Below are 25,672 nucleotides of genomic sequence, written 5' to 3' on the forward strand. Positions count from 1 at the left end.
GCTAATGGTGAGCTTTAAGAGAGGTCAGATGTGTCATTGAAAGTGTGAGTACTTGTGCAGTGTTACGAGTTTTAACGTCTAGGTAATTGATTTGAAATTTGAGATTAAACCCAAGTCAGCAGCCAAGCTCCACAGAGCCACTTGGTCACTCCTCCACCAGCAGGACTGGGGAGAGAATCAGCAGGGTAAAAGGATAGAACTCAGGGGCTGACATAAAGACAGTTTGATAGGAAAAGCAGAAGCCATGCACACAAGCAAAGCATAACAAGGAATTCATTCACCTCTTCCCATGGGCAGGCAGCTGTTCAGCCATCCCCAGGAGAGCATGGCCCCATCCCACATAACCCTTACCCTCCTTCTTCCTTCTTTCCCCACTTTATAAACTGAGCATGAGGCCATATGGCCTGAAATATCCCTTTGGTCAGTTGAGATCACCTGTCCCAGCTGTGTCTCATCCCAGCCTCCCGTTCACCTCCAGCCCCTTGCCAATGTGACAGTATGACAAGCAGAAAAGCCTTGGCTCTGTTCAAGCCCCACTCAGCAAGAACAAAAACATCTCTGTATTATTAACCCTGTGTTCATCACAAATCCAAAATACTGTACTAGCCACTGTGAAGAAAATTAACTTTACCCCAGCTGAAACCACCAGAAAATCTTTCCAAATTTTAGAGCCATTCTCATCTTTGAGTATTTCAGGTGCATGTGCACCATGCTTGGTTTCACCTGTTGGCAAACAATGTTCCAATATTCTTCTGAGATCTGATGACTAAGTATTCCCTATAGCTGCCAGCAGTCCTGTTGAGCTGTGATGCATGAATAAGGAATAATGCTCAGAAACTAAGTGGTTCTGTTGTAGGACAAGGTTTAATAATATTGGTTCCTGAGACAGGCTGCTGAGTGCTGATTATGCAGCAAGATTTTCTGAAAGACTAAGCATCTAATCACTCCCACTGAATTAGGATAGTGAAGCAAAAGGGGCATCTGGAAGGCAATGGGAGAAGGGATTGTCAAACTGATGTCACAGGAAGGTTTAAGGGAGTGCATCATTAACTGTGTGGAGAATCAGAAGAGGCTATATAAAAAAAAAATTTGAAAAACTTTTCAAGGAGGAGTCCTGGAGACAGCACCTTGTTTTTTCAGAGCAAACTAAGACCTAGGTATTTTTTAGGCTTTCAGCTATATGTAATGTTATTTTTTTTTTTTTTTCTGCTGATTCTAAATCAAGCATAGCCTGTATTCTCTAGATGAGAAACCTCTGTGACCCTTAGTTACCTGGAGAATAGTCCATGCTAGGTTTATTAAATTTGCTTTAAAATTTATTTCATATTTGTTGGAAAGTGAATAGTCATCACTCACTCACATTTCTCTTTATAGTTTACATGGAACCCTAAGTTTATAAAGAGCTGCAGTGACATAACAGTGTTGTTAGTAGTGTCAAGCTATGGTAATCTACTGTGAGCTTTGAAATCCTTAATCTTCATATGGAGCCATGTGGTTTGGGCACTGCAATGATGTTACACAGACATGTAATTTGGCTTTATGGTAGCATAGACATAGTTTTTCATGAGTATATCAAAAAAGGCATATAGGAGTTCATGAATGGATATACACGATATTCATATCAATATACATATTTTCTAAACTTTGGATATGGTGGTTTATGGGGCCTTTATAAGCATAAATTTTACTGGTGCTTATACTGGTATAAACATTTTTATGTTGACTTAACTGCATCACTGTGAGGGTTATTTGCAGTCAGACTGACATAACTGAGGGTGCTATTAGCTTTAGATACAGTGTCGATGAAAGCTAGACAGCATTGTCGACATAGAGGAAAATAAAGGAAATCCATCTGTCCCATCTCGTATGCATTGCAAGTGCATTTCTCTCATCCTTAAACACTCTCAGTAGAAGCTGTCTTCATGATGTGTGAATAAGTACATTTGCAAAATGTGTTGAAAATAGAAATTATGAAATATAGTGAAAGGAACTGAAACTACACAGAGTCTCATCTGGAAATTTTCAGTGTAAGTGGATAACAGACTGGCAATCATAATACTGCTGTGAATTTTGGTAAGTTTGTTTTATTCAGATGATATCAGTTGCAAGATGTTTTTTTGCTTTTATTCAACAAGAGCATGTAACTACCTGATATGCTCTTGAAAATCCTCTGTACTAACTTGGTGAAATGTGAGCTAATTAATTGAGAGATAGTGAGTCAATTTGTGTGGAGCTTCTTAAAGTGGCCATAAAACTCTGTAATAAAATATGTAGAGAAAAAAACGTTCAATATACCTTTAAGAGTATCTCATTCTTTGTTGGAGGAAGGCTTTCATCTTGGCCATACAAGTAATCTATTCTGTGAAAATTAATTAACGACAAGGATTGTTTATAATTCTGTGGGAATTATAGGCATAATTTACAGTCACATTTCTTGGGGCAGTTTTATCTGGGTTGGTTAGTTTTTGTACTTTTTTGTCCCTCTGTGAAGGAACAGCTTCAGATTCAAGTGCTGAAATTTCTCTGCTCCTGTCATGGTAGTGACAAAAATTATCTCACAACCCCAGTACATTTTCCCTCATATTTTTCTTCTGCATTTTAATGTGAGCTTCAGTACAATATCTCGATTATGATTATGAAATGATCTAGTTAAAAAATAATAGAAGCACTACAGAAAGAAGCCAACATCATATTCTGAATATTCTGAAAAGCACTTTGTTGGTGTGCTTCTTTGAAGGAGTTCTAGTCTCTCCTGTCCTTTTGTTGTTGAACACTCAGAGGTTTTGACAGATATGAGCTACATTATACAAATATTATACTAACTTCAATAATTCAGAATTTCCAAAGGAAACTGAAGGGAATGGCATATAGAAAAGTGAGCCTGCAGTTCTGTCCTTATCTGTATTGACCTGTGCAAGAGAGAAAAGTTCCACAGTCCTGTAGTCCTGTCTCTTTGCCTCCTTTAATTAATATTTGGAATTGGCTTTTTTGCTGATCAGCACTTAGGGATCTGCAAAACCAGCATCTGTAGTTGTCCTTGGTGGGAGAACAAAAGATCACAAAACACATTTTTTGTGTCTCCCCCTCAGCACCCCCGTAATCACACTATAAAATGGATAGTATATCCTTCCTCTCAATAAAAGTATGTTTTATTTCCCTCAGAGATTAATTTCCACTGTTGTCACTACCTTAAGATATCAAATATCTTTATGGCTTTTCTTGACTTCAATAAAGTGTGGCATGTCCTCTATGAACTGTCCTTTCCTGTTGGTAAGGGACAAGGCATTGATCATGTGGTTTCCTGGTATTAAATACTGGGATTTTTTTCTCCACATTCTTGGGTTTCCAAGTCCAAAAATCTTGCTCTTCAGGCTTCTGTGGCAGCTTGTTTCTCCAAATACTGAGCTTCATTCCTACAAGAGCTAGCTCCTGGTAGCCAGGCTAGCTGGTTATAGGATAGGCACATTCTCAGTGTTATTTCACCTGTAAAGGAAACCGTGTAAGAATTTATGAATGTCGAAAAGAAATGACGTCGTCTGTCACATGCAATAATCACAGAAAAACGTCCTTAACTGCTGTACTTAATCAGATAACAGATTTAGATTTTTTTTCTGTATGGTTTTTTGTGTACGTTTCTCCACCTGTTATGTGCTTCCCACATCTCATCTAGTCCCAGTACTGTTCATACAGAAATGGTTGCAGGGCAATTATTCATTTCCCTTCCATGCTTGTCAGAGCTACGAGGCTTTGCTCTGAAGCTGGGGCTAGACCTACACCAAGGTGTGTGTCATCCCCTTTTGCTGTCAGGAGATGCTGTGGACTATCTGGTATCTAATATGCCCACTATATATCAAAATGCATCCTGATGCTTTTCTCTCTTCTCTCTAGGTTGTGTTTTGATGTTTTAGATCCACAGGTAACAGCTGTCATGCTAGAAATACAAATGGAAGTAGATTGGTTCTGGTTTTAGCATTAACCATTTTAGCTTTTAGATGGCTACTGGGAATATTTTACTCTTTAAGATTGTCAGGAATTGATTCATGTATCTATTTCACAGTAAATGTTCAGTCTGTGATAGAAATTATAAACTTATATTCACTCCTAAGAGTATGTGATGCCATGTGGATGGGCTTTCTGAAACTGCTGCTGGACACCAGGTGATTTTGCTTTTATTCCAAACTAGTTTTAGGTCCATTTGAGTGGGTCATGCTCATGGGAAAGGCAAATAAGTCTTCAGAACTGCAAACTCCAGCTCTTGATGTTCGTTTAGTAAATGTCTAGGACCATCTGCCAGATTTGCAGCCCAGTCTACAATTTGTTGTAGACAATTCTAAAAATATAACAGTATATATAAAAACATAACAATAAAAATAGTGGTTTATGTTAAGGAAACTTTTACCTCCTGTGGGCTCTCATATTAGTATTAGTCAGACTGTAGACTTTACTAAAATGGAGCTAGCTGCTCTATTCAGCAGAGCTGAACAGGCAAAATCACTTTGAGTGAGAAAGGAGAAAAGGTTAATGTAGAGCTGTTGGGTGAAATACAGTCTTTCCAAATTTGCCATCTAGCTCAAGATCATCAGCTCCCAAAATCAGTGTCACAAATAGGGTCACGAACTGGGAATTTAAATGTAAATTGGGTTGTGCCTGCCCAGACGGAGAGGCCTGAAAGGAAATTTTTGTCTCTGCTGAGCCAGCTCTTCAAAGAAATCTTTAGCCAATTGGCCTGTGGTTTGTAAGTCTCATCAAAATGTAAAAGTTTTAGTGTAAAAATGATAATTCAGTAAGCTCCTGCACTTCTAAGCCATACCAAAATCTCAACAAAAATAGCAGAAAATAATTGATGCCAGATGTTACCGGAAGTGTGGGATAAATGCACGCCAGAGTTCCAGGTACAGTGGCCAAGGCAGCAAGCAAACAGATTCCTCTATCTGCATACTCTATTCTGTTAGGTACAAGAATACTCCATAGATGTGATGACAGTCCCAAAATACCAGATGAGACTAACTGTAAAATTTTAACTCAAATATGCATTGGTTTTAATTATATAACACAGTACATTTTGCAGCCAGGGTACTAATGAGTCGCTAATTCCCAGTCAGTGTAAGAGATTTGATTCCCGGCATATCTGCTAACTAGCCAGTCTGCTCCATACTTGCTGGAGCCTGCCCCATGACTCTCCTGGGAAATACTTCACAAAGCAAGATGTCCTAGTTGTTTAAATGGGAGGGGAATGTGTGATTTAGCTGTGTTTGTTCTCCCAGTAAAAATGTCCTGCGTAGTGGGAGCCAGTAAGGAACTCTGTGATCTAAAAGCTGGAGATGACTGTGTCCAATAACAGTTTCCTGATTATGTAAATGAGTTCTTAAAAATGCTTTACATTTCTTTCAAGAACCAGAAATGTTTCTTTTAATGATGTTAGCTGTCTGGAATTATGATTTAATTATTCATGCCCTATTCTTTCATATTTCTTTTTCTTTTGACATACTGTCAAAAAAAGAAAAAAATTGGTTAAATAATTGAGAACATGTGAACTGCCATAAACAATCACTCTTGTTTGTTTCTCTGCAGAACAAAAGGAAGTAAAGGTGGGAGAATACAATGCTGTGGATGACAAATTGGTAATAATCAACAACAGCATCAGGTTCCAAGGTAGGAGACAAAACTGGAAAGAAGTACAGGAGTGACATGAATTGCTGTATGTAGTTTGTAAGACTGTGTGCTCTTAAAAAACTGTTTTAGGATTTTTAACATCAAATTCTGTGACACTGGAGAAAGTAAAAGGGAAAAATGCTTTAAAAGTAACATTCTGAACAGAAAATTGCAGTGTTTTGATATCATATACTTGGTTTTTTTATTCCAATGTTAGGGCAAAATCAAATTTATATTTGTATACAAATGTTCTTTGATATATCAAGAAGCAGGTTCTTCACCAATTGATAATGTTCTATGTCACCCCCATTTCCTTTTCCCCCCAGTTCATCTCACCTGAGGGATGCTCTCAGGTTCCAGTGTTTGCAGACATGAGAAGGAGGTAGTTGTTCTTCTTTGGGAGGTGTCTGCTAGGTAGTTCCAAGATAGGTTTTCAAAATACCAAGGCTGCCTTTAACACAGCCTGTGGCAAATACGGCCAGAGAGGGTTTTCAGACCAGCAGCACTCCAAAGGTCCACAGCAGACATGGAGCTTTTCTTGCTGCATCTTCCTGCCATTTTTATCCCATGCTGCTCCAAACATGGGGACTTCCTCAGCCTTCTAGCAGCTGGAGTGCAGGCATACAGATGTTTTTCAGAGCCCGTGGTCATGGCAGCCAGGTGTGAGCTGAAATGAGTTTTAAGGGTGTCTCCTGTTGAATATAGGCACACACACTATTTTCAAAGCAAATTTTAAAGATTTAATCTTAAGCTCTGCTATGGTGGAGTTCAGTGAGAGAAAGTGAAGTTGCCTTTGTGAGTTCTGTGTGTTTTTCCCCTGAGAGTTGTAAGGTGGATGAGTATCAAGCTGTTGTACTGTTGTACTCTACTACACCTTTCTCCAATGTCCCAACACCCAAGGTTTTCATGAGCATGGGTGGAGTTTCACCACAGTGATCTAATTCATGACTATTATTATGTCTGGTGCTTTCCACCTTTCCTTCTGATATCCCTTGCTGGGCTTAAAAGAGCACAGATAAACTTCTCACGTGTCTCTGGTGAATGAGGCTTTGGAAATGAAGAGTGCAGAATTTGTCCCAGTTACCAAAGTCTGGGACCCAGCAGATTATTTTTGCCGCAGGGAGGAACTAATGATGTAGTCTAATACTGATTCAGAGCCATTAATTTCCAGAGAATATATGAAGTATGAATCAAGACACAAGAGACATCTTGCCTTTATGGAAAATATATAATAGGGAAAAGTCTCTGTACAGTCTTTTTTCAGGACAAGACTTCTAGGTCTTGATCTGACCACATCTGAAGGTGGTCCTTCCACCCATAACCTGTCATATACATATTAAGATGTATTATGTGACCCACAGTGAATCTTTTTCTTTGACTCATCTTAGCTCTTCATTGGGACGGTTCAATGCGGAGGACACTGACTTCCAGTCAATATAAGAAGCCTAGTAACTAAATAATTGAAGTAGACAGTAGTAAAAATATTCCTGTTTAAACCATTGCATAAAATTCCACAGCAACAGGAACCACCAGGTTTGAATCACCAGTGCACAAACAAGAAAATAAATTTTGTAGACTCACTGTTTATATTTAATAAATACAAACCATCAATATACTCTGTAGAGTGTAGAAACAGTAAGGTGAAGTTTTATTTTTTAGTGTTAGTTCTTTTAAATCAGGCATGTGTTTTATTAGTTCTTTTTCTTGTTACTTGTCTAATTTTATGAATTGCCAGGGACTGTAAATATATGCAATGTGAAGGGAAAGAGGAAAATCTCAGGTACTTTTCTCTAATATTAAATCAACAAATGGTCCCTTCACTGCCACTTTTTTGTAATTTCCTAAAGGAATTTTTTTTTTTCTGAAAAGTTGGGCATAAAGACCAAAGAATAGCAAATTTCCATGGCCTGAATAGTTTCAACTTAACTCTTAAAGGTGAAGCTATTTTACTGTGCAAATACCTGAGTATTCTTTTAGGTGCAAGGCAGAAGAGTGGATGTAAAATTTATCCACGGCAGCTGCCAGTCAGGTTCTCACAGCTCCGCTTCTGCAGCCGTGCTGTGAAAGGAGCCGCTCAGCCCTGTGGCCCTTGCAGCCCCACAGGAGAGCCAGTGCAAAAGGACAGGCTCGGGAACTGTAGGGCACACAAATCTGTTTCTGGAGGAAGACAGTGATGCAAAAGGTATTTTGCCAATCTTCTGCACCAAGGAAAAAATTAGTAAGCAGGTGAAATGGAGTGTGGGAAGTCAGGGATGCAGAGCTTTATTGCAGTTGTCAGAAAGTGATTCTCCTCATTAAACTGAGAAGCCTTTAATTAGTTGGAGCTGACTGTTGATGAAGTACACAACATTAAACATAGTTTCTAAGTTCAGACATTCAAATCCACATCTGCAAAGTGGATCTGTCCCTATAAAACTTTTGGTATCCATTTTCCCATATTTTTTCCTTCTGTAGAATCCTGAGGGCACCAACAACTCTCCCTTCCCTCCTCCCAGGGCTTCCCCCACCATGCCCACAGCCCAAGACCACCTTTCAGCCCCAGGGTCATCAATCCTTGTCCCAGCGATGCTACACTAAGATCTCCAGCCAGGCTCTTTGAATTTGCTTTGGCAATGACAGTGGGCACAGAAATTATGCTTTCTGTTTCTACTCACTGCTCTGTCAATTGTTTCAGAAAAGCATAACCTCCTGGTAAAATTTACACTCAAAGTATGCATTTTAGTGTTTATTTACTTTAAAATGAGGCTAGTTAGCATGTGTGTGGTTCTGCACTGGGGTTTGGTTGTGTCTTTTCTTCCAAAGAGGATATTTACCTGCTCCAGAAATGCAAATCTTCATGTCAATCAGTGTGACTAACATATGTCTGTCAAAGTCAATGATTTCAGCTACTGATGTGGTTCACAGTTGCTAAGTGTGCTAATTCAAGGTATAGTACTTAGGTGAGGCAAAGTTTCTTGCAGAAATTCTACATCTGGTTGAGCTTTAGCCTTTTTTTTCTTCTTGTAATTCTAGGACTCGAGCCTCCAAAGGACAAAACTATTATACAAGAGGAGCTGCGCAAAATCTCCCTGCCTCTCTACAGCATCCTGTCTGCCCTCACAATCCTAGGAATGATAATGGCCAGTGCTTTCTTGTTCTTTAATATCAAAAACAGAAATCAGAAGTAAGACATTCATGTTACTTCTATCACAAATTCTTTTATATTTAATGCCGTGTTTGTAGAACCAGTCATGTATATCTATCTATCTATCTATCTATGCACACAGATATGTAAGGAAAATGTACAGCTGTGGAAAGGTGGTATTTTAGATCTATTTAATTGAAATCACTGGGTAACATAGTCACATTAAAACAGACTGCATTTAAATGCTTTTATACTGTCTGAAAAGTGTAATTTTTCTATTTTATGTTTGACTGTCTGCTAATAATATTAACCTTAGCTAATTAATGCATCAGTAAAAGATGAGGTCTTTTTACTAAGCATTCAAAAACCTGAAACAGTGCTAAACTTTATAAAACAACAAATACTGTGCATGCCTTTAGTTTTCATGGAGTTCTAGAAGAGTTATCTCTTTGCCTGCTTAGAAAAAGCTCTTCTTTATTGCTCTAGTAGCCTAGCAGTAATCTTTTCCTCTTTAATGCACTATCACCTTTTGTCCATAGACTAATAAAGATGTCCAGCCCCTACATGAACAACCTTATTATCCTTGGAGGGATGCTTTCTTATGCATCTATTTTTCTTTTTGGTCTTGATGGATCCTTTGTCTCCGAAAAGACATTTGAGACACTTTGCACAGTAAGTAATTCCATATATTGTAGTTCAATTCCAGTTGAATTCAATCTTACAGGAAACTCTGTGAGAAATGCAAACAGAAAAATTCGGTAGTTGGATGTGTCATTCCATTAAATCACTGATCCTCGTTGTTCTTTCCTGGGATATTTTCTGGGACCAAATTCTAAAACATGAACAAAGCGTTATGGTGGTGGTTGTTCTTGTTATTGTTGTTGTTATTATTTTTTGTAGAAAGCTTCAGATGCATTGACCTCAGACTGAAAGGGTAGATGTATATTCTTGTTTTGAAACCAAATCTAGAAAAATGATTTACTAAAGGTTGTGTTTGTAGCCTAACTTGTAATACCTGTAAAGCTACTGTGTTTTCTGTATACATTCCATATGATTTTAAACTACATGAATGCTGCTTGTCTAGATCTCTTTAGTCAGTCTCTTTGGCCGATTTTCCAAAGACTTCTATTAATATTTCCAGGCTATGCTATAAATTCTCAAAAGCCTAGATCCATAGAGAATACATTCTAGATAAATCAAAACAAGCAAGTCTGAAACCAAATTAAAAATGTCCACCTAGAAACTTGTCTTGTTTGGTGTAATATGCACTTACTTTGACTTACAGAGAAAGTCCCAAAGAGAGGGATAGGGCAAGAACTTCACTGCAAGAATACTCCTTCCAGAAGCAGTACAAAACTAGTCTATAACTCTGTGAATACGATGGGGCCAATAGGAAATGGAAGATGGCATAATCCATTTTTTATCCAGGAGTTATGCCCTTTTGTATGAACTAGCTTCTGATGGAGCAGAAGTGTCATTAGGAATCTATTGTTGATGTCAATCCCCACTGTTTTTTCATCCTCCATTCAGAAGGATCTAGTGGCATGGGACACAATTTTTAAGTCTTGATATCTGCTCAGTCTTGAGGGGCTTGTATCCAGAGCTTCTGAATTCCCTGCCAGGCTGCCAGGCCATTGTATGGCTGGGCTGCAACCCTCCTCTGGAAGCAGCCATGTACTGCTGAGCAGAAGGAAAGTGGGAACCAGGGGTACTAATCAGCATCTAGCTGTTCTAGGAAACAGATTTCCAACCAAATGTAGCTTTATAAGACTGAATTTGAGTCCTTCTTTACATGTGAAAGAGCTCAGTCTTAACTCTGAAAAATGAACCAATGTCCAAAATCCTGTACCTCTGAGCTAGGAGGTTTCTTCTATCTGATTTTTCTCTAATCTGCCTCTCAAAATGTGATCACTAGTCTCATTTTCTAAATGCAACAAAATGTTACTGTGGGCTACTTATTTAGTCTAATCCTACATTCCTCTTTTCTTTACTTCAGTTTGTATTTGTAACATTATGTTAGGTCTGTTTGTCTGCCATAGAGGGATAGATCTTCACTTGAGTAAAGCAATTACTGGGCTTCAGTGACCAATAAAAGAAATTGTTGAAGGAGAATGCTGTAAATGCCCTAAAGTCAAACTTTGATTAAGAATTATCACCTCATGCCTTAAGCAGAGATTTTATTTTATTTTTTTTTTTTAGTTAAATGCTGTATAAACAGAGCAGAGTCTGAGATTTCTTCTCAGTCTTGGCTTTCCAGGTTTTCAGTCCAGTACAGAAGCATTTCTGATTGTGTTTTCCTGTGCAAGGCTACTAATGTATCTTATGAAGCCCAGCTCTGTCAGCAATTAGTACTACAGTCACAGATGCTACAAATCCTTCAGTAGCCACTGATAAGGAAGGTTTTTTCAACATCCTACACATTAAAACAATTATTTTAGATGTTTTTCCTCCAAATATATTCTTTTAAATGGGATAGCTTACTCTTCTCTTAGATATCATCTCAACATGGTGAGATACATGGTCAGCCATACACTGTCACAATGTGCTTTTATTGTATCTAGAAAACTCTTAATTAATGCTGGGAAATTCATAAATATGGGAGGCAAAAGCACTTACCTGTTGAACAACTTTTCTCTCTCTCCTCCTCTCCTCAAAACATGTAGCAAGTGCTGGGTTCATTGTGTACATTTGTTTCCATGTCACCAACATCTCAGTTCTCATATGCTTAGTGGTTTCACAAGGTCTACTTACAGATACCTGTGCTTATAGGATCAGGCCAGAACAAATTTCTCTTCATCATCCATCTGCCTTGAAATGAATGATTTTTTTTACTCATTCTAGCCATGAGAGATTAGTTTAAAATTCCCATTTCATTTCAGACTGTGGCTTAGTCTTAAAAGAGCCAATTACAATTAAGAGTGATCATAAAAAACCATTGAGGCAAGTCGTCAGGATGTAACAACTGTATCTCAGACACAGAAGTGCCATATGTCAACGAAGGGAGATATTTTTTGGAAGGGAAGTAAAAGTTTTCATTCAAGTTTTATAAGCACATGGAAAGCTATAAAGCTGTCATTAGTGTGTATGCCCTGTCCAAGCCAAGCAATCACCCTCATTGTCTTCTGCATTTCAGAAGTGATAAGATTCACCAGAGTATATACACAATAGCCAGTGTACTTAATTGGATACATTCTTTTTGGTCTCTAAGTTCTGACTATTTTTGGCCAACTTATAGGAGGTCCTTAACACTTCTGTGTTTACTAAGGTGTTCCTGTCACAGCAAGGGGATTGGAAATAGGTGGTCTTTAAGGTATATTACATTCCAGGCCATTCTATTATTCTGTCCTCACAAATTCAGGAAAATTGGTTTCCACAATGTAGGTATTACATTCAACTCTGTTTCATTTGTTTCCTCTAGAGAATGTTGTTTGTAATGCTGTTTGGAGGGTGAAATGCTTTGCAACATCAGCTCTTTTTTTACTTTTCAACAGTTTATGTCTATATGTAACATATGCCTAATGCTGTAATATTCCAAGGACACTGAAACACGACCCAGAATTACACCAGTAACACCTGAATGGTTCAAAGGATTTATTTGCTAAGTTGTACTACCACTTGCCACTCTGTAAGGCGCTGGGTGTAGGAGGAGGTGGTCTATAAGTCATTATGTTGAAACATAGAAACAAGTGTTAAGCGTAGTTAAGAGTCAGCAAAGCACTTTAAACGTATAGTCAAATAATTTGCTGAGTAAGGGTATTGTATTAGTCTTTAAAATTCTAAAATGTGGACTTTGTGACAGAGTGATAGAGTGGATATTTTGTTCCCAAACACACTCATTTTTATCTTGGTATGCCCATTTTCTATGAAAAAGTAATCAAGTATATTTAAATACATAATAATTCTGTGTTTTCGCAGTAAGAACTCGTAATAGCAAATGTAGCATGATTTAGTTCCATGTCAGAATTAGAGATTAGGTATCATATTTTATAACTCCAATTATATGGAATTAAAAGGATCCAGAGAAGTGAGTTCTGAGAAAGTGGTCAGTGTATTATTGAACCATTAGATCATGTCTTACTTAATAGCAACTTTATTGGTTGTACAGGACAAGAAGAAGCAATACAATATTTCGTTACATCCATATGTATGCCAAAGTACAAAGTGTTTCAGAGAGAGAGGATGAGAATGATTTATCTTTGTTTTTAATCTCTGTATCATCATGGTATCATAGCAAAAAAAACCCCCCAAAAAACCCCAAAAAACCCAAACAAACAAACAAAAAAAAAAAAACAAAAACAAACCAATAAAACCAACCAAAAAAAAAAAGGAGAAGTTAGAGGTAAGGGTGTGAAATGAGATGTGGTGCCAACTGGAAAAATGCAAGCAAGTGGAAACATCTTTGAAAGCAGTCATTATATGGAAGAGAGACTCAAAATTAGCGATGCTAGTGACATATCCTATGAATAGAGTTTAAGGTGACATACTAAATAGAGATACTTAAAATAGAGAGGATATTAGATAAGATCATAACGTTTAGACTTCTGAAATACATTCCACTGAGAGTTTCATGTTTTAAGATGAGTAATGTCTTTCCAAGTTCTAACTCTTATGGAATGAAAGACTACTATGGTCCTGAGGATGACCATGGTCTTCTCTGTTATGCATCTTCCTCAAGTAAGTAAATCTAATTATTAAGTTGGGGCTGAAGATGTTTTAAGTACTCCACATTGCTCTGGCCCATAGTTCCACAAAAAAAGACCTGGTTCATTAGGAAGTAGTAGAGTGAACAGCTCTTCTCTTCAGTTTTGATAGTTCTGATGTGTAGCAGGACTTTCTCCTGGGGAGTGTGCTGCACTGGGTCATTGCAGTGATTGTAAAGGAACAAATGATCTGTCTTGATTAATTTAATATCAGTTCATGCTTTGATAGGAGATATGTATTCTACAGATAAAAATTGCATTTCAATATCTTTTACACTCCAAAGTGTTCTGCAAAGGTGTCACATAAAATATAAGAGGATTTAAGTCTTGCAATTTACATAGGCACTAAAATGAAGCATGCTTTGTCTTGTCCATCTCATTAGTTAGCATAGTGTATATGCATTGCCAAAGCCAGGCAGATGTTCTGTGATTTCAGGTGATCTCACTGAGCCTGGTCAGTGTTTTGGCTTGGATGAAGTAAAAAAAACAACAAACAACACATTAAAGTTTTTGTACACTGCAGACTGTGCTCAGGCTCTTAGGTTTTAGTTGGTTACTCTCAGCCATGATGTGGGCATTTGGAAAAACTCTTTGTATAGAAAGAAGAAACCAGACAGTGGGGTGGGATGGAGAGACAGAAAGAGAGGAGGGAGTACAGACCACTGATAAAGTCCAGCTCACAACTACAGTGTGTGTGTGACTACCCAGAATTTTTGTTTTTCTCAGAAAAACATCTTGATTACATGTGCATTCATGGCAGCAGTAGATGTTATAGACCTTCTATCTTCTCAAAAGTGCAATTTAAAATGTGACCTTTAAATGTGTCCAAATATTCAGACTTACTTAGCATTTTCAACAATATTATTCTTAATTATGGGTCATGAACCCTTTTGACTCTGTGCCTTGCAACAATGTGAAAGGCAGTTTTTTTTTCTTTTTTACTGTTGTTTTTTGGGGTTTTTTTGGGGGGGGAGGAGGTTATATTCTTATATCTGCCATGCTGAGAGAACAACTAGGCAAGGTGGAACTCCATGGTCCACATTTCACCCTTTCTAGGGAAACCCTGAACCTATGAAGGCTGGGGATTGCAATATGATATAAGAGGGGAGAAAAAAAAAACCACATTAAACAGAGACTTATAGACTGTACTGAGGAACAGGCAGGAAAAGACAGTTGTGATCTGTTAGGGAACAGGTTCCATGCTGGGAATGGGTTCCTAGGGACAGAAGCAGGCTGCAGTGTGAGGGGGATGGTGGGCAATTTGCTGAAACTCTGAAAGCTGGCTGAGTGCAGCTCTACAAGGAGGGACTTGCCTCTGATAGTAAAGCAGGGAGAGGGAGAAGATGCACGAACCTTCTGTCTTTTTATCTATTTCTGCTTTGTCTTCACTTATAACTTCGCATTTTCTCTTTTTAGCCAAGTTTGAGGCAACAGACTGAAAGGAAAACATGGGCAGCACCACCACTAAAGTTGTGGTTTTCTCTGTGGGCAGGAAGCACTTGGACTTGACCCTGTGCTACCAAACAGCATGTGGCCTTGAAGTTTGGATAGCTGATGATGTGATGCCCTTTATGACAATTCATGCCCTTTATGCTCTTCAGGCATTCCCCAAAACTCAGGCTTTTGTTTTGGTTTGTTGGGGGGGTTATTTTTTTTTGGCAGGGGGAGGATGTTTCCTGTCTTTAGACTTTATATTTGCCTAATTATTTTGCTCAAATTGTTTCCAGTTTTGGCCAGAAATTTAAAAGAAAATCCAACAGACAGACATTCAACTTCTGTTGAACTGCAGAAGGATTTAGACCTCTAATCTACTTCTTTGTCTCTGGAAACCAGAGGCTTTGCTTGTGTTTTTCATCTGGCCTTTTTAATTTTGTGTGTATTCTTCAGTTTATTTCCTACTTAATTGTTTAGCTGTTAATTTTAATCTCCCCTTTCTGTATAATCATTTCCATAATTGTTCTCACTGTTGTTCAGTCTGAGACTGATCTCATTCCTATTTAATTCAAAAGCAGTTCTGTTACTGAGTTCAACATGAGCCTGATCAGCTTCTATTTTAGTAAATGACATTTTCTTGAGGGTAAAGAAAAAAGAGTACAGACAAAAGTTATAAGGCTGAATAGATCCTAGAAACAAAATTATGTCATATACTGAAGCAAATACACCACAACCTTGCCAGAGATTTATTAAGGTAATATTTTGAGAATGTTTTCCTCTCCTTCAGTAGAAACAGCAGACAGTGTTTAAAGCCCCCTTATAGAAGCAGGAGAAATGATGACATCTTTTACGCTACCCATAGTTAGTGTAACTCTGAAAAATGATCTGAAAGATATTAAGAAATCACTACAGGAGATCTCACAGCATGTGATGAACCTCTGTATTTAATTTATGTGAAAACAGCAGGATTCAATTCTCTAACATTATTGCCTCTTATGTTTTACAGGAATCTATGCTGGTGCCACACAAATTCTAAAAAATGAGCTAAAAGTCATAAAAAATTGTCCAAAATGTCTGATATAAATGAGAAAAGTACAATTCAAAGGGGTGAATTCATCCTTTGGGGTCTGCTTGTGCTCACACTGTCAATTTTGCCGTCATCAATAGGAGCAGAGCCATAGCCCAGTGAAAACTTGTTGAGATGACTTTTTTTTTTTTTCATCATAATTACCCATTATGTCCTCAGTTTTCCAAGAAAAATAGAAGGTGCTTAATTTCCAACTCCTGCATACTCCACAGAAATCAATACAATTTTCCACTTAAAGACAATTGTGTTCCCCGGGGCTAACTGCACATCGTGGTTTATTCTCACATTTGTTCCTTCTAAGTGCCTAAATCTAGTACTGAGATGCTACCAAGCTTCTCAGCAGTAATGTTCTGCTGCAGCCTAACCCTCTGGGCACTGCAGCTTCTACCCAGGGCTTGTGTAGAGCTGGCCCATTATTGGTATTCCTTAAGTGAATCAGTCCAAGTCTCATAAACAAAGCTGGAGAGTTGAGTGTCAAGTCCTATAAAAGAAAGATTTCCAAGTTTTATTTAAAAAAAAAATAAAATATGTCTTGAAGTGGGGAAGGGTATGTTTGCAAGAATGTTAAACCTGAGTGATTCCTCTGCAGAAACATAATCTAAATTATTTACTAACTGAAGGAGTTCTTAAAGAACCAAGCAGTTTCACTATCCCATTCAAGTAACTGTTATTTAAAACAAAAAAAATCAGCTAGAGAAGTGATAAGAAGTTTGAAGCTTTTAACACATCACATGAAGGTTCTCTGTGCTGATACTTGGGTTTCTTTATTCAACACTCTGAGTCTTTAATCTCATCTTTTTTTTGCTTGAGATTGGCAAACTGGATTAAAATAGAATTAACAAAGCTGCAAAATGAAGAAACAAGAGTGTGTAGTGTACTCAGTTCAGGTGGTTATATTTTTTTTCTTTCAATTTTTTTTCTTTTAATTTAACAAAGCAGTAAAATGCATCACTTCCTTGATCAACTACATTTTGAAGCTGCTATTATTATTTCACAAACTCAAGATCTTCCCAGGCATTACTTGCCAGATTGTAACTGTGTGGTCTTCTGAATGCATAGATAGTGGTGGTAAAATAAAGGAAAATAATGGAACTTCTTCAAAAATGGAAGTTTTAACTTTTCATGAATTCAGTTCATTTTCCAAGATTTTATAATTTTATAATTATAAATTATAATTTATAATTTATTTTATAGATAATTGTAAATATACTAAAATAAAATATTTAAAATTAGTTCGAATAATATTGTTGTTTATCTGAAAGTCAGCAGCACCTAAGATGTTTGGGTTATTCATAAGATTCATCCTTTGAATATATAAAAAGAGATTTTTAATTCTTTTTTCAGAGTGTTTCTGGCACTTCTACCACTTACAAATTTCCCCTTACTAACACATTGTTTACAATAATATGGCTTCCTTTATTAATAATGAGTGGTAATATTAGGTAACTTTTATGTCTGTTACACAGATTTATCATTAGTAACCACTTCACCATTCCCATAATGAGATGATGGGAGAAACTCAGATAGATTTGAGTGAAGATATCAAATAGCAGCAAATATAGACCAGCCAGCTAAATCTCAAGGTTGAGAGGAAATAGGATTGAATTTAAAGTAATTTTACATGAGATTGTTAACCTATCTGTGCTTATTATGTGGCAGAAGAATTGTCTTCCTTGAAAAAATAAAAGGTATTTTGTACCTTATGGATGGATTAAAAACAGAGGGGCATTACTGCCAAAGGAAAATAAAAAGTAATCTCCTATGAGACGTAAGGAACATCTTGTTCCTAGATGCAGTGACTCTTTAGCTGAAACTTACAATATTTGTTTAAAGTTTAATATTTTATGAAGGTAAGGTTTTTTTTTAAAAAAATAACGGTCATATCTGTTTCAAGTCTGGAACATTATCAGAAAGATCTCTTTATGGAGATAGTTTCAGTGTTTACTGTTTGTCAACTGTGCTATCCACCAGATAAATGTTTTTTAGGTTTATTTAGTTATCACAGTTAAGGTACTTGTAAGAGCTTCCATCAAGTATTTTATAAAAAGAAAAAATTCTTGCATGGTGTTTTCAAAAATAAACCCTAAACCAAAATAGTGTAGTACCTAAAAAGAAAACAGACATAAGAATCTTCATTTTACTATCTGGGTAGGAATACTTGATTGTTGCAAACCAACTTATATTATTTTCTTTGATATTTGCATGTTGTCTTTGAATTAAAGAGAGCAAAATATTTTTAAACATATTCAAATAGTAAACATATTTTATTAAAAAAAAAAAAAAATAAAAAGGGAACCAAGACATATCAGCAGATAATTGAAAGTATATCCTAAAATAATTGAAGCAACAAGATTTTTCTAATGATTTAACCATTTAATACATTTAATAAAAAAAGAATTTTTTCAGGTTTTGTGTCTAGTTAGGAGCAGCTATTTGAATCTAAGTCTTGCCTACTGAAGAGACATTCTCCTGCTTGTTCAGTGGGTACTGAGGGAAGGATGGTTTTCTTCAGCTTCTGGCGAAATACATTGTTACAAACATCCAACATGAGAGAATTACTGATAAATTATATGACATCATGGACATGCTTCTCAGTTACTGATATTTTTATCATGTTCTTTCAAACAAGTAGGTTATGGAGGTATGATACATTTAAGAATATAAATGAGCAGATATAAGAATTTCAGAGACTTGCTGTTTTCTAAATTTTTCATTTTGCCAGCTGCATTAATGAATTATAGCAGACAAATTTGAGGTAATTTTCTTCAAAATTAAAAATTTATTTTCATCTGAAACTTACCGTCTCCTTCTTAGCAACAATGATCTCATTTTGACAAAGTCTTGGTATATTTAAACTAGAATGTTTCCAATACAGACAGTTATGTTATTCTAATATGTAAAATCCCAATCAGGACTACATAATTTTTTTTAATCAAACATGCTAGAAATAACATTTTTCTGAATATTGAGTTAGAAACATATTATGAGCATAATTGAATTTATTAGTATTCCCAAGAGACAATTACTGTTTCAGTGAGAACAAAACAGAGTCTTATTAGAGACACGAAAATACCATGTATCTGTTTGCCAAATATACCACTAAGCTGTACACAAAAGAGCTGAATACTTATTAATAGCAGCAAAAGGATTGAATGCTAAGTATGGTTATTGATGTGAAGTCAAAAAAAATGTAACTGGCTAGTGTGAACATGATGATATTAAAAGTATTTTTAAAATCCCTCAGAGTTGATCTAACTGTGGTTTTACTGAAGCATAATGCAGGATAGTGCATATCAAGTGCATATTAATCAGCAAAGACTTGAAAAATATTAAAGTTAAAAGTAATGCTTTGCTGGCCTAAATATCTATTTCTTTTTTCTATTTCTTGTTTGTTTGTTTTGGGGTTTCTTTTTCAATATCACATTCAAGAATGTCATAAAGTGGCAAAACTCGTTTAGTTTGAATCTAATCACAATTGTTTTACTGGTTTTATTAATAGCAAGATTAGCCAGCCATGAGTCAACTCTACATTCAGGGTCATTATCAGCAATGCAACAAATAAACCACAACATTAGATGACTCTAAGTCATTGATATAGACATACAAGTATCTAAACAGTCCTCTATACACAATCACAATATTTTCAAATGTTAAGACTCATGGTGCACCATGTACTTTTTATATAATCCTAGAATGGCTTGGGTCAGAAGGTACCTTAAATATCATCTAGTTCCAGTTCCACAGCCATGGACAAGGATGCCACCCATTAGACCAGGCTGCTCAAAGCAAAATCCAGCCTGGCCTTGAACACTTCCACAGATGGGGCATCCACAACTTTGGGCAACATCTTCTAGTGCCTCACAACTCTCATAGTGAAGAAACACTTTTCTCTTACTAAATCACCATTTTCACATTCAACATGTGTCTTATTTGTTTATTTTAAGGAATTGCAGTAATCTTATTGCTTTATCAATAGATTCTGAATGAGTGTATATTTTTTTTTCTTTTCCCTTCCCTTATATGTAGTAACTAAACACTATTAAAAATCAGAATTTGTTTTCCTCAGAAAGTTTTGTGTAAAAAGATCATGTTCTGAATACAAAAATGGAAATTCTGGAAAAGTCAGGAAAGGCAAAAAATAGACAGTATGTATTTATATATGAAACATTTAGATTCTTCCTAAGGTTTATCTTAGATGTCAGTTTTTTAATCTTACTAGAACACCTCGTTTCTCATCAATATGCATATCCTGAAATTACAAATTAAAAATCCCAGACTCTCCAGAAGTTAGATGAGAAACTAGGCTAGTTTCTAATGCAAGGCATTGCCTTTGGGTTCTCTGAAGAATATTTCCCAAATGCTTTCTTAGAACATCCTAGTTTCTCTAAATCAGGTTGTTTTTTTATATCACAGAACAGCTCTGCTGGCTAAGCATGCATGGTCAACATGGCCAAAAGAAGCCTGGCTTTCTTCTAGCTTTCCTTTCCCTTTATTTAGACATTGTTTCTCCTTCAGTTTTTTCATCTGCAAGGTACAGTTCATCGTTTTTTTACTCCTTTGTTCAGTTTTATGCAGTCTCCTTTTTTATGGGCTGGTGCATGTGGAGGCTCAAGAAGGAGGATGAGGTTATTCCTCCTCTTTGTGATTTCTCCGACTCAGCTATTGGCTTCCAATTCCATGCTGTGCCTCTTGCATGGTCTCCTACCTGCTATGCTTTTGTAGTCTCTGATCCATCTTTGGAAAGAAAATGGCCTGTTTGGGGAAAAAAAGAGTTTTCAAACAGTCAAACTTGCATGCATGGTAACATAAACAGAAACTTCCGAGGAATTAGAGAGAGATGTAAAGAGTTTACTGCAAGTCTGAGGGTTACTGTCCTAGCTCAAACCAAGTCTGAAAGTGAGGGCCTGTGTACAAGATGCTATGCAAAAAAGCTTTTCTAATCCATCTTCTGTCCTTCTTGGTCAATTAGAAGATTTTCTATTAAAAAGAAAAATAAAAAGAAAGGAAGTTAGTCTCTTTTTTATGCTAAATACATAAATTCTATATTAGTTTTAAAATCTTCTGTTTTGTATGTGTCAAAGCTGTGGCCAGCCCAGGTCCTATTACACCATTGCTCTGTGCAAGCTCACCACCTCCTTTTTCTTAGGCCACATTTGCAGGCATTATCATTGACTCAGGTATTGCTCCTGAGGCTTGCCAGCCAAAACTGTCTTCCTGTTTTGGCATTTTCTCTCATAATAAATATTATATTTATATATCTATATATTTAGATAATTTAAAATCTGTTGTTCTTATCTTTCCAGGATGCTCAGGTTTTTCGCTGAGTGATGCGTATCTCACATAGTACAATCTTTCCTTACTTAGTCTGAATTACATCTCTTTTTCTCTGTTCATTTCTGTTCAAAATGTAGCTGTTAATATTAGCTCCCTGAGTGCTTTTTATAGTCTGTCTCTTGAGTTTCTCCATTAGTTCTCTCCGCTATCTGCAAAGAACACAATAAAAGTTAAAAAAATACCCCAAAAACCAAAAAAACCAACAACAAAAAACCCAGACCAAAATAAAACAAACAGAACAAAAAAACTAAAACAAAAAAATCCCACAGAGAATATTTTAAGAGATTTATGGGTTTATATATGAAAGAGATAATTCAGTATCCAGATTTGTTTTGGTTCAGGAGGGAATGGACTAATGAGTAAAAAAGCAAGCAAGCAAGCAAGCAATGAGAAATTCCTAAATACTAAGTTTTGTGAAGTTCTTCAGATTTTTTTTTTTCCTCAGAGTCTTGACAAAAAAAAATGTCTGAAATTGTGATATCTAAGTAACTCTGTCTTCTTTTTATGTACATACTTTTTTAGGTCCGAACATGGATTCTTACAGTGGGATACACAACTGCATTTGGAGCAATGTTTGCAAAAACGTGGAGAGTCCATGCAATTTTCAAAAATGTAAAAATGAAGAAGAAGGTGAGGGGAAATAGATTCTTTTCTCGGTAACCTGTTAATACAATTTTCTAATTGTTTTCATACCTATCCTGGATGGCCATAGCTGTGCTGACTGTTCATGTGTCACATCCAAATATCCTGAATAGTTTGATATTAGGGCTTTTTTGTTTCTTGTTTAGTCTCTGAGAGTTGGATTCAAGCACCAGCCCTCCGGTCTTTATAATAAGAGGTGAACGGTGGAGTTGGCTGTGAAATGTCAAAGTGAATTTGGATCTCAGCTCCCTCCTAGTATTCTAGCTAATGAATTAGCTAGTATGAAGCTAATGCTTCAGCAACCAGAGGTCTCCTTCTGGCAGATGCATTTTATGAAATGTTTGCTGATTATGACTGGCTGAGACATGGGTGTTACCTGCAAATTTCTCAGAGATTGATGATTACTCCTTTGAGTAAATTGAGGATGAGGCAATAGAAAGTGCTGCTTACAGCTTCCTGTTTCTAATTATCATTGAAATTGCATAAGTTTACTCTAAGACTGATCAGACTTGAACCACAATAGCTGTCTGTCATTTTTGGCACAGCACATTTTCTGTAAAGGATTAGGCTCAGCTTAGTACTAGTGCAGCTCTTCATGTATTTTTCCCATTAAGCTTCTTTTCATACATGAAGTACTTTTTATCAGATGATTTTATTAAAAAAAATGGAAAAACACTGAATGGAAAACATTTTGCTGGTAAAAACCTCATGAGAAATGTGCATGCAACAGAAAACCAAAATTAATATTTTTATAGAGTGAGCAGAAGTGCCAAGCACAGCTCCTATGTGCATCTGAATAGTTTTATTCTAATAAACAATAGAGTTATATATAACCAAATTAAGTAAAACTATGTTCCAAAACCTTGTCAGATGCCTCTTTTTTCCCCTATGTGTGGTCATAGAAGAGCTCTATTGTTAATTATTTTTTTGGTAGCACTATGCTATTTTCCACAATTACAATATGTAAGGAGTCTGTCACAATGGGATAGATCATTCCCTTAGAAGGAATGGACTTTAGATAGACAGGGAGAGAGTTAACTCAGTTTCTAAGAGGATTTATGTCTGAGGTTATTAAGGAATTACATGCTGTGTCTGGAACTGGATCTATTACTCTGGCACCACAACAACACAACCACCTAGTACTTTCCCCTCCTATTCAGTCATGTCAGGTTTGCTCTAGTTCAATATCATTCATTGTAAAAAATAATGATGAGTAAATACAAAATATCTTAAAGCTAACTAAAATTATAAAAAATTTCTACACCAAAACCAGGATACTCTGGGTTGAGTGAAATGGAAACCCTCCTTTTTGCACGTGTGAAGAGCCCACTGTAACATATCAGTTTATACTTCCACAGTCTTTTACATATTTGTTTTTAATTTTTTTCAAGGATCTTACACTTCCTATATTAAAGTTTTTTAGTAAAGATGAACCAGGATTTTACCTTCCTGAGAAATGAAATTTTATGTTGCAAATATGTTTTCATCTATATTGATACAAATATTTTTAAATTAGTGAAGTTGCACAACAAAAGACACTACGGTCTAACACATAAAAGCTTTTACTTCATAACCTTTATTATCCTCAGAATTTTATAATTTCTCCACTACATACTATTTCAAATGAGAGTGAACAGGTACTTCAATGGACTGCCACTGAGATTTTGTCTCCTTTTTTTTAAACATTACATTTTAGCTCTGCAAGTTGCTATTCAATATTAAATTTCACTATCTGTTACTTAAATATAATCCTCAAATTCTGTATTGCCCCTGTTCTTCAAGGACCTCATCACCAGCTGAAAATTGCAATTGATTATGCATAGCTAGATATTATAAATTATTTAAGATCTTTATTTAAGATTAAAAAGACACTGACCAGTATAAAGGTCAAACATCTGGATGGTGACCAATGAGCTGCTTTGCTCTGAGTGAGCAAACATCAAGGCTATTAGGCCACCTTCTTCAATATTCTGAAATTAAGTCAATAATACATTTTGTTCTGTAAACTTTAAAGAATTCTTTATTTAGATATCTCACTCCAAATCACAGGCATGAATCATGAAGTACAAGAGTTTTCTTTATGTAAAACAAATCAGCTGTCCATGATAAGTGTTTACTAGTCATATATTTTCTGTCTTTTATTTGCCAGGATAGATAAAATGTTTTTAGGAGTTGACTGAAAAACATGGCATTCTTTACTTATGTCTTGAAAGAATGACATTTCCATTTTCTGCAGATGTAGTTTACAGCCAAAGAATTTTCTTTCTTTCTATGGATGCACAGAAAATAGAATTTTTTGCAAACAATATCCAAACTGACAAATGCACAAGGGTAGTGCTGCATGGAAAAAGCACATTAACGTTTTCTGAATTAGTTGTGCCATGACAGAGCAGACTGGCATAGCAATTAGAGAAATACAAAGCTCCAAAACTACTTAAGTGCTGTCAGTCCTATTCATTTGTGATCACTTCAGTTACTACCTGTATATGACAGTAAAATCTGTATGACCTTTAGGCGTACCACCTTTGCCTGTCATCCTCAATATTTTCATCAGGAAAATATTTGCCAACAGTGAATTTCTTCACAGACTGGAAGAATCTCTGTGTGGCTTTTGAAAATACTGGCTAATTCATTTCTTGAAAGTGGGTGTTAAGTAAGGGAGTGAATATGATGAGTAAATCTGTTTATCTTCATCAGATAGGGCAAGCTTGCTTCTGTACATTTATTGTACTCTTTGGTGTACAACGTGGCTTTTTGAAGAGATTAGTGGCTATCTGTCTCAGTGTGAGAAAATATATAGAATTTTAAATAATAATAATAATAATAATAATAATATACACTCTGTATTACTGCAGTCGAAAGTGAAACTTAATGAGTTAAGAGTGTCTTGAATTAGTTGAAGATTCTCATTAACTGCTGTTTATAAAGCTTTCAAAAGTCTATTTTATTTTCACCCTTTTATATATCCACTCCTCTGTTACTGGAAATTAATAAACAATAAAATTCAGAATACACTCGTTCTGTTATCAGACTACTAAGGACAAATTTTGAAAAATTCCCAGAGCTCTGTTCCTATCTTTGATCTTGCTAGGGCTCAAAGGAAGCAAATTAAAAATGCATTAGTTTTAGCTGGAAACAGAGGGGTGCGAGGGGATCAATTTTTGTCAAATGGAAATGACAAAATCAGTAGGGGGAAATAAATTATTTTTGAGTTTTGAAGAGGTTAGCAGAGATAATGGAAAGGGGAATAGAATTAGTATTAAAAATAACTGACAGTTTTAATTGAGGTGCAATTCTGGTTTTCATATGTCTCCTTTCTGTTATTTTGGGCTGCAGAATATCTTCTGCTCAGAGAGAGGTGGGGACTGGTTTTCTGTTTCCCTTGGCAGCAGGAAGGCTGGCAGTGGATAAGAAGAGAGAGAGGAGAGTATCAGTGTCAGGAGAGCATGTGGTGTCCTGGGGAAGCTTTAGCTAGCTGAACCATTTACAGAAACCAGCCCTTCTGGTAAATTTAGAAGGATGAGAGGCTGTCTATTTTGATGAGATCTGAACTATCTTGGGTTTTCGGGGGTGTTGAAGCAGTCCTGCACAGTGACTGCTCCTGCACAACTCCTGCATGCCAAATAAAGCCCATGCACTTTTGAAAAATACCAGAATAGTAAGAATTTCAAAGCAGTGGTATTTAAAGCCTCCATAAAT

General features: G+C 36.3%; 1 protein-coding gene across 1 annotated transcript in view; it reads left to right on the forward strand.

The window, feature by feature from the left end:
• The window catches only part of GABBR2 (gamma-aminobutyric acid type B receptor subunit 2), a 456,189-nt gene that overhangs the window by 291,469 nt on the left and 139,048 nt on the right, over positions 1-25,672 (forward strand). Inside the window, exons 10-13 of the mRNA XM_015618642.3 lie at positions 5,572-5,652; positions 8,665-8,815; positions 9,316-9,448; positions 21,854-21,961. Coding sequence (XP_015474128.1) covers positions 5,572-5,652; positions 8,665-8,815; positions 9,316-9,448; positions 21,854-21,961 — 473 coding nt within the window. The remainder of the gene's footprint in view (positions 1-5,571; positions 5,653-8,664; positions 8,816-9,315; positions 9,449-21,853; positions 21,962-25,672) is intronic.

Source organism: Parus major, chromosome 2 (assembly GCF_001522545.3).
Source record: "Parus major isolate Abel chromosome 2, Parus_major1.1, whole genome shotgun sequence".
In the NCBI taxonomy this organism is placed as follows: domain Eukaryota; kingdom Metazoa; phylum Chordata; class Aves; order Passeriformes; family Paridae; genus Parus; species Parus major.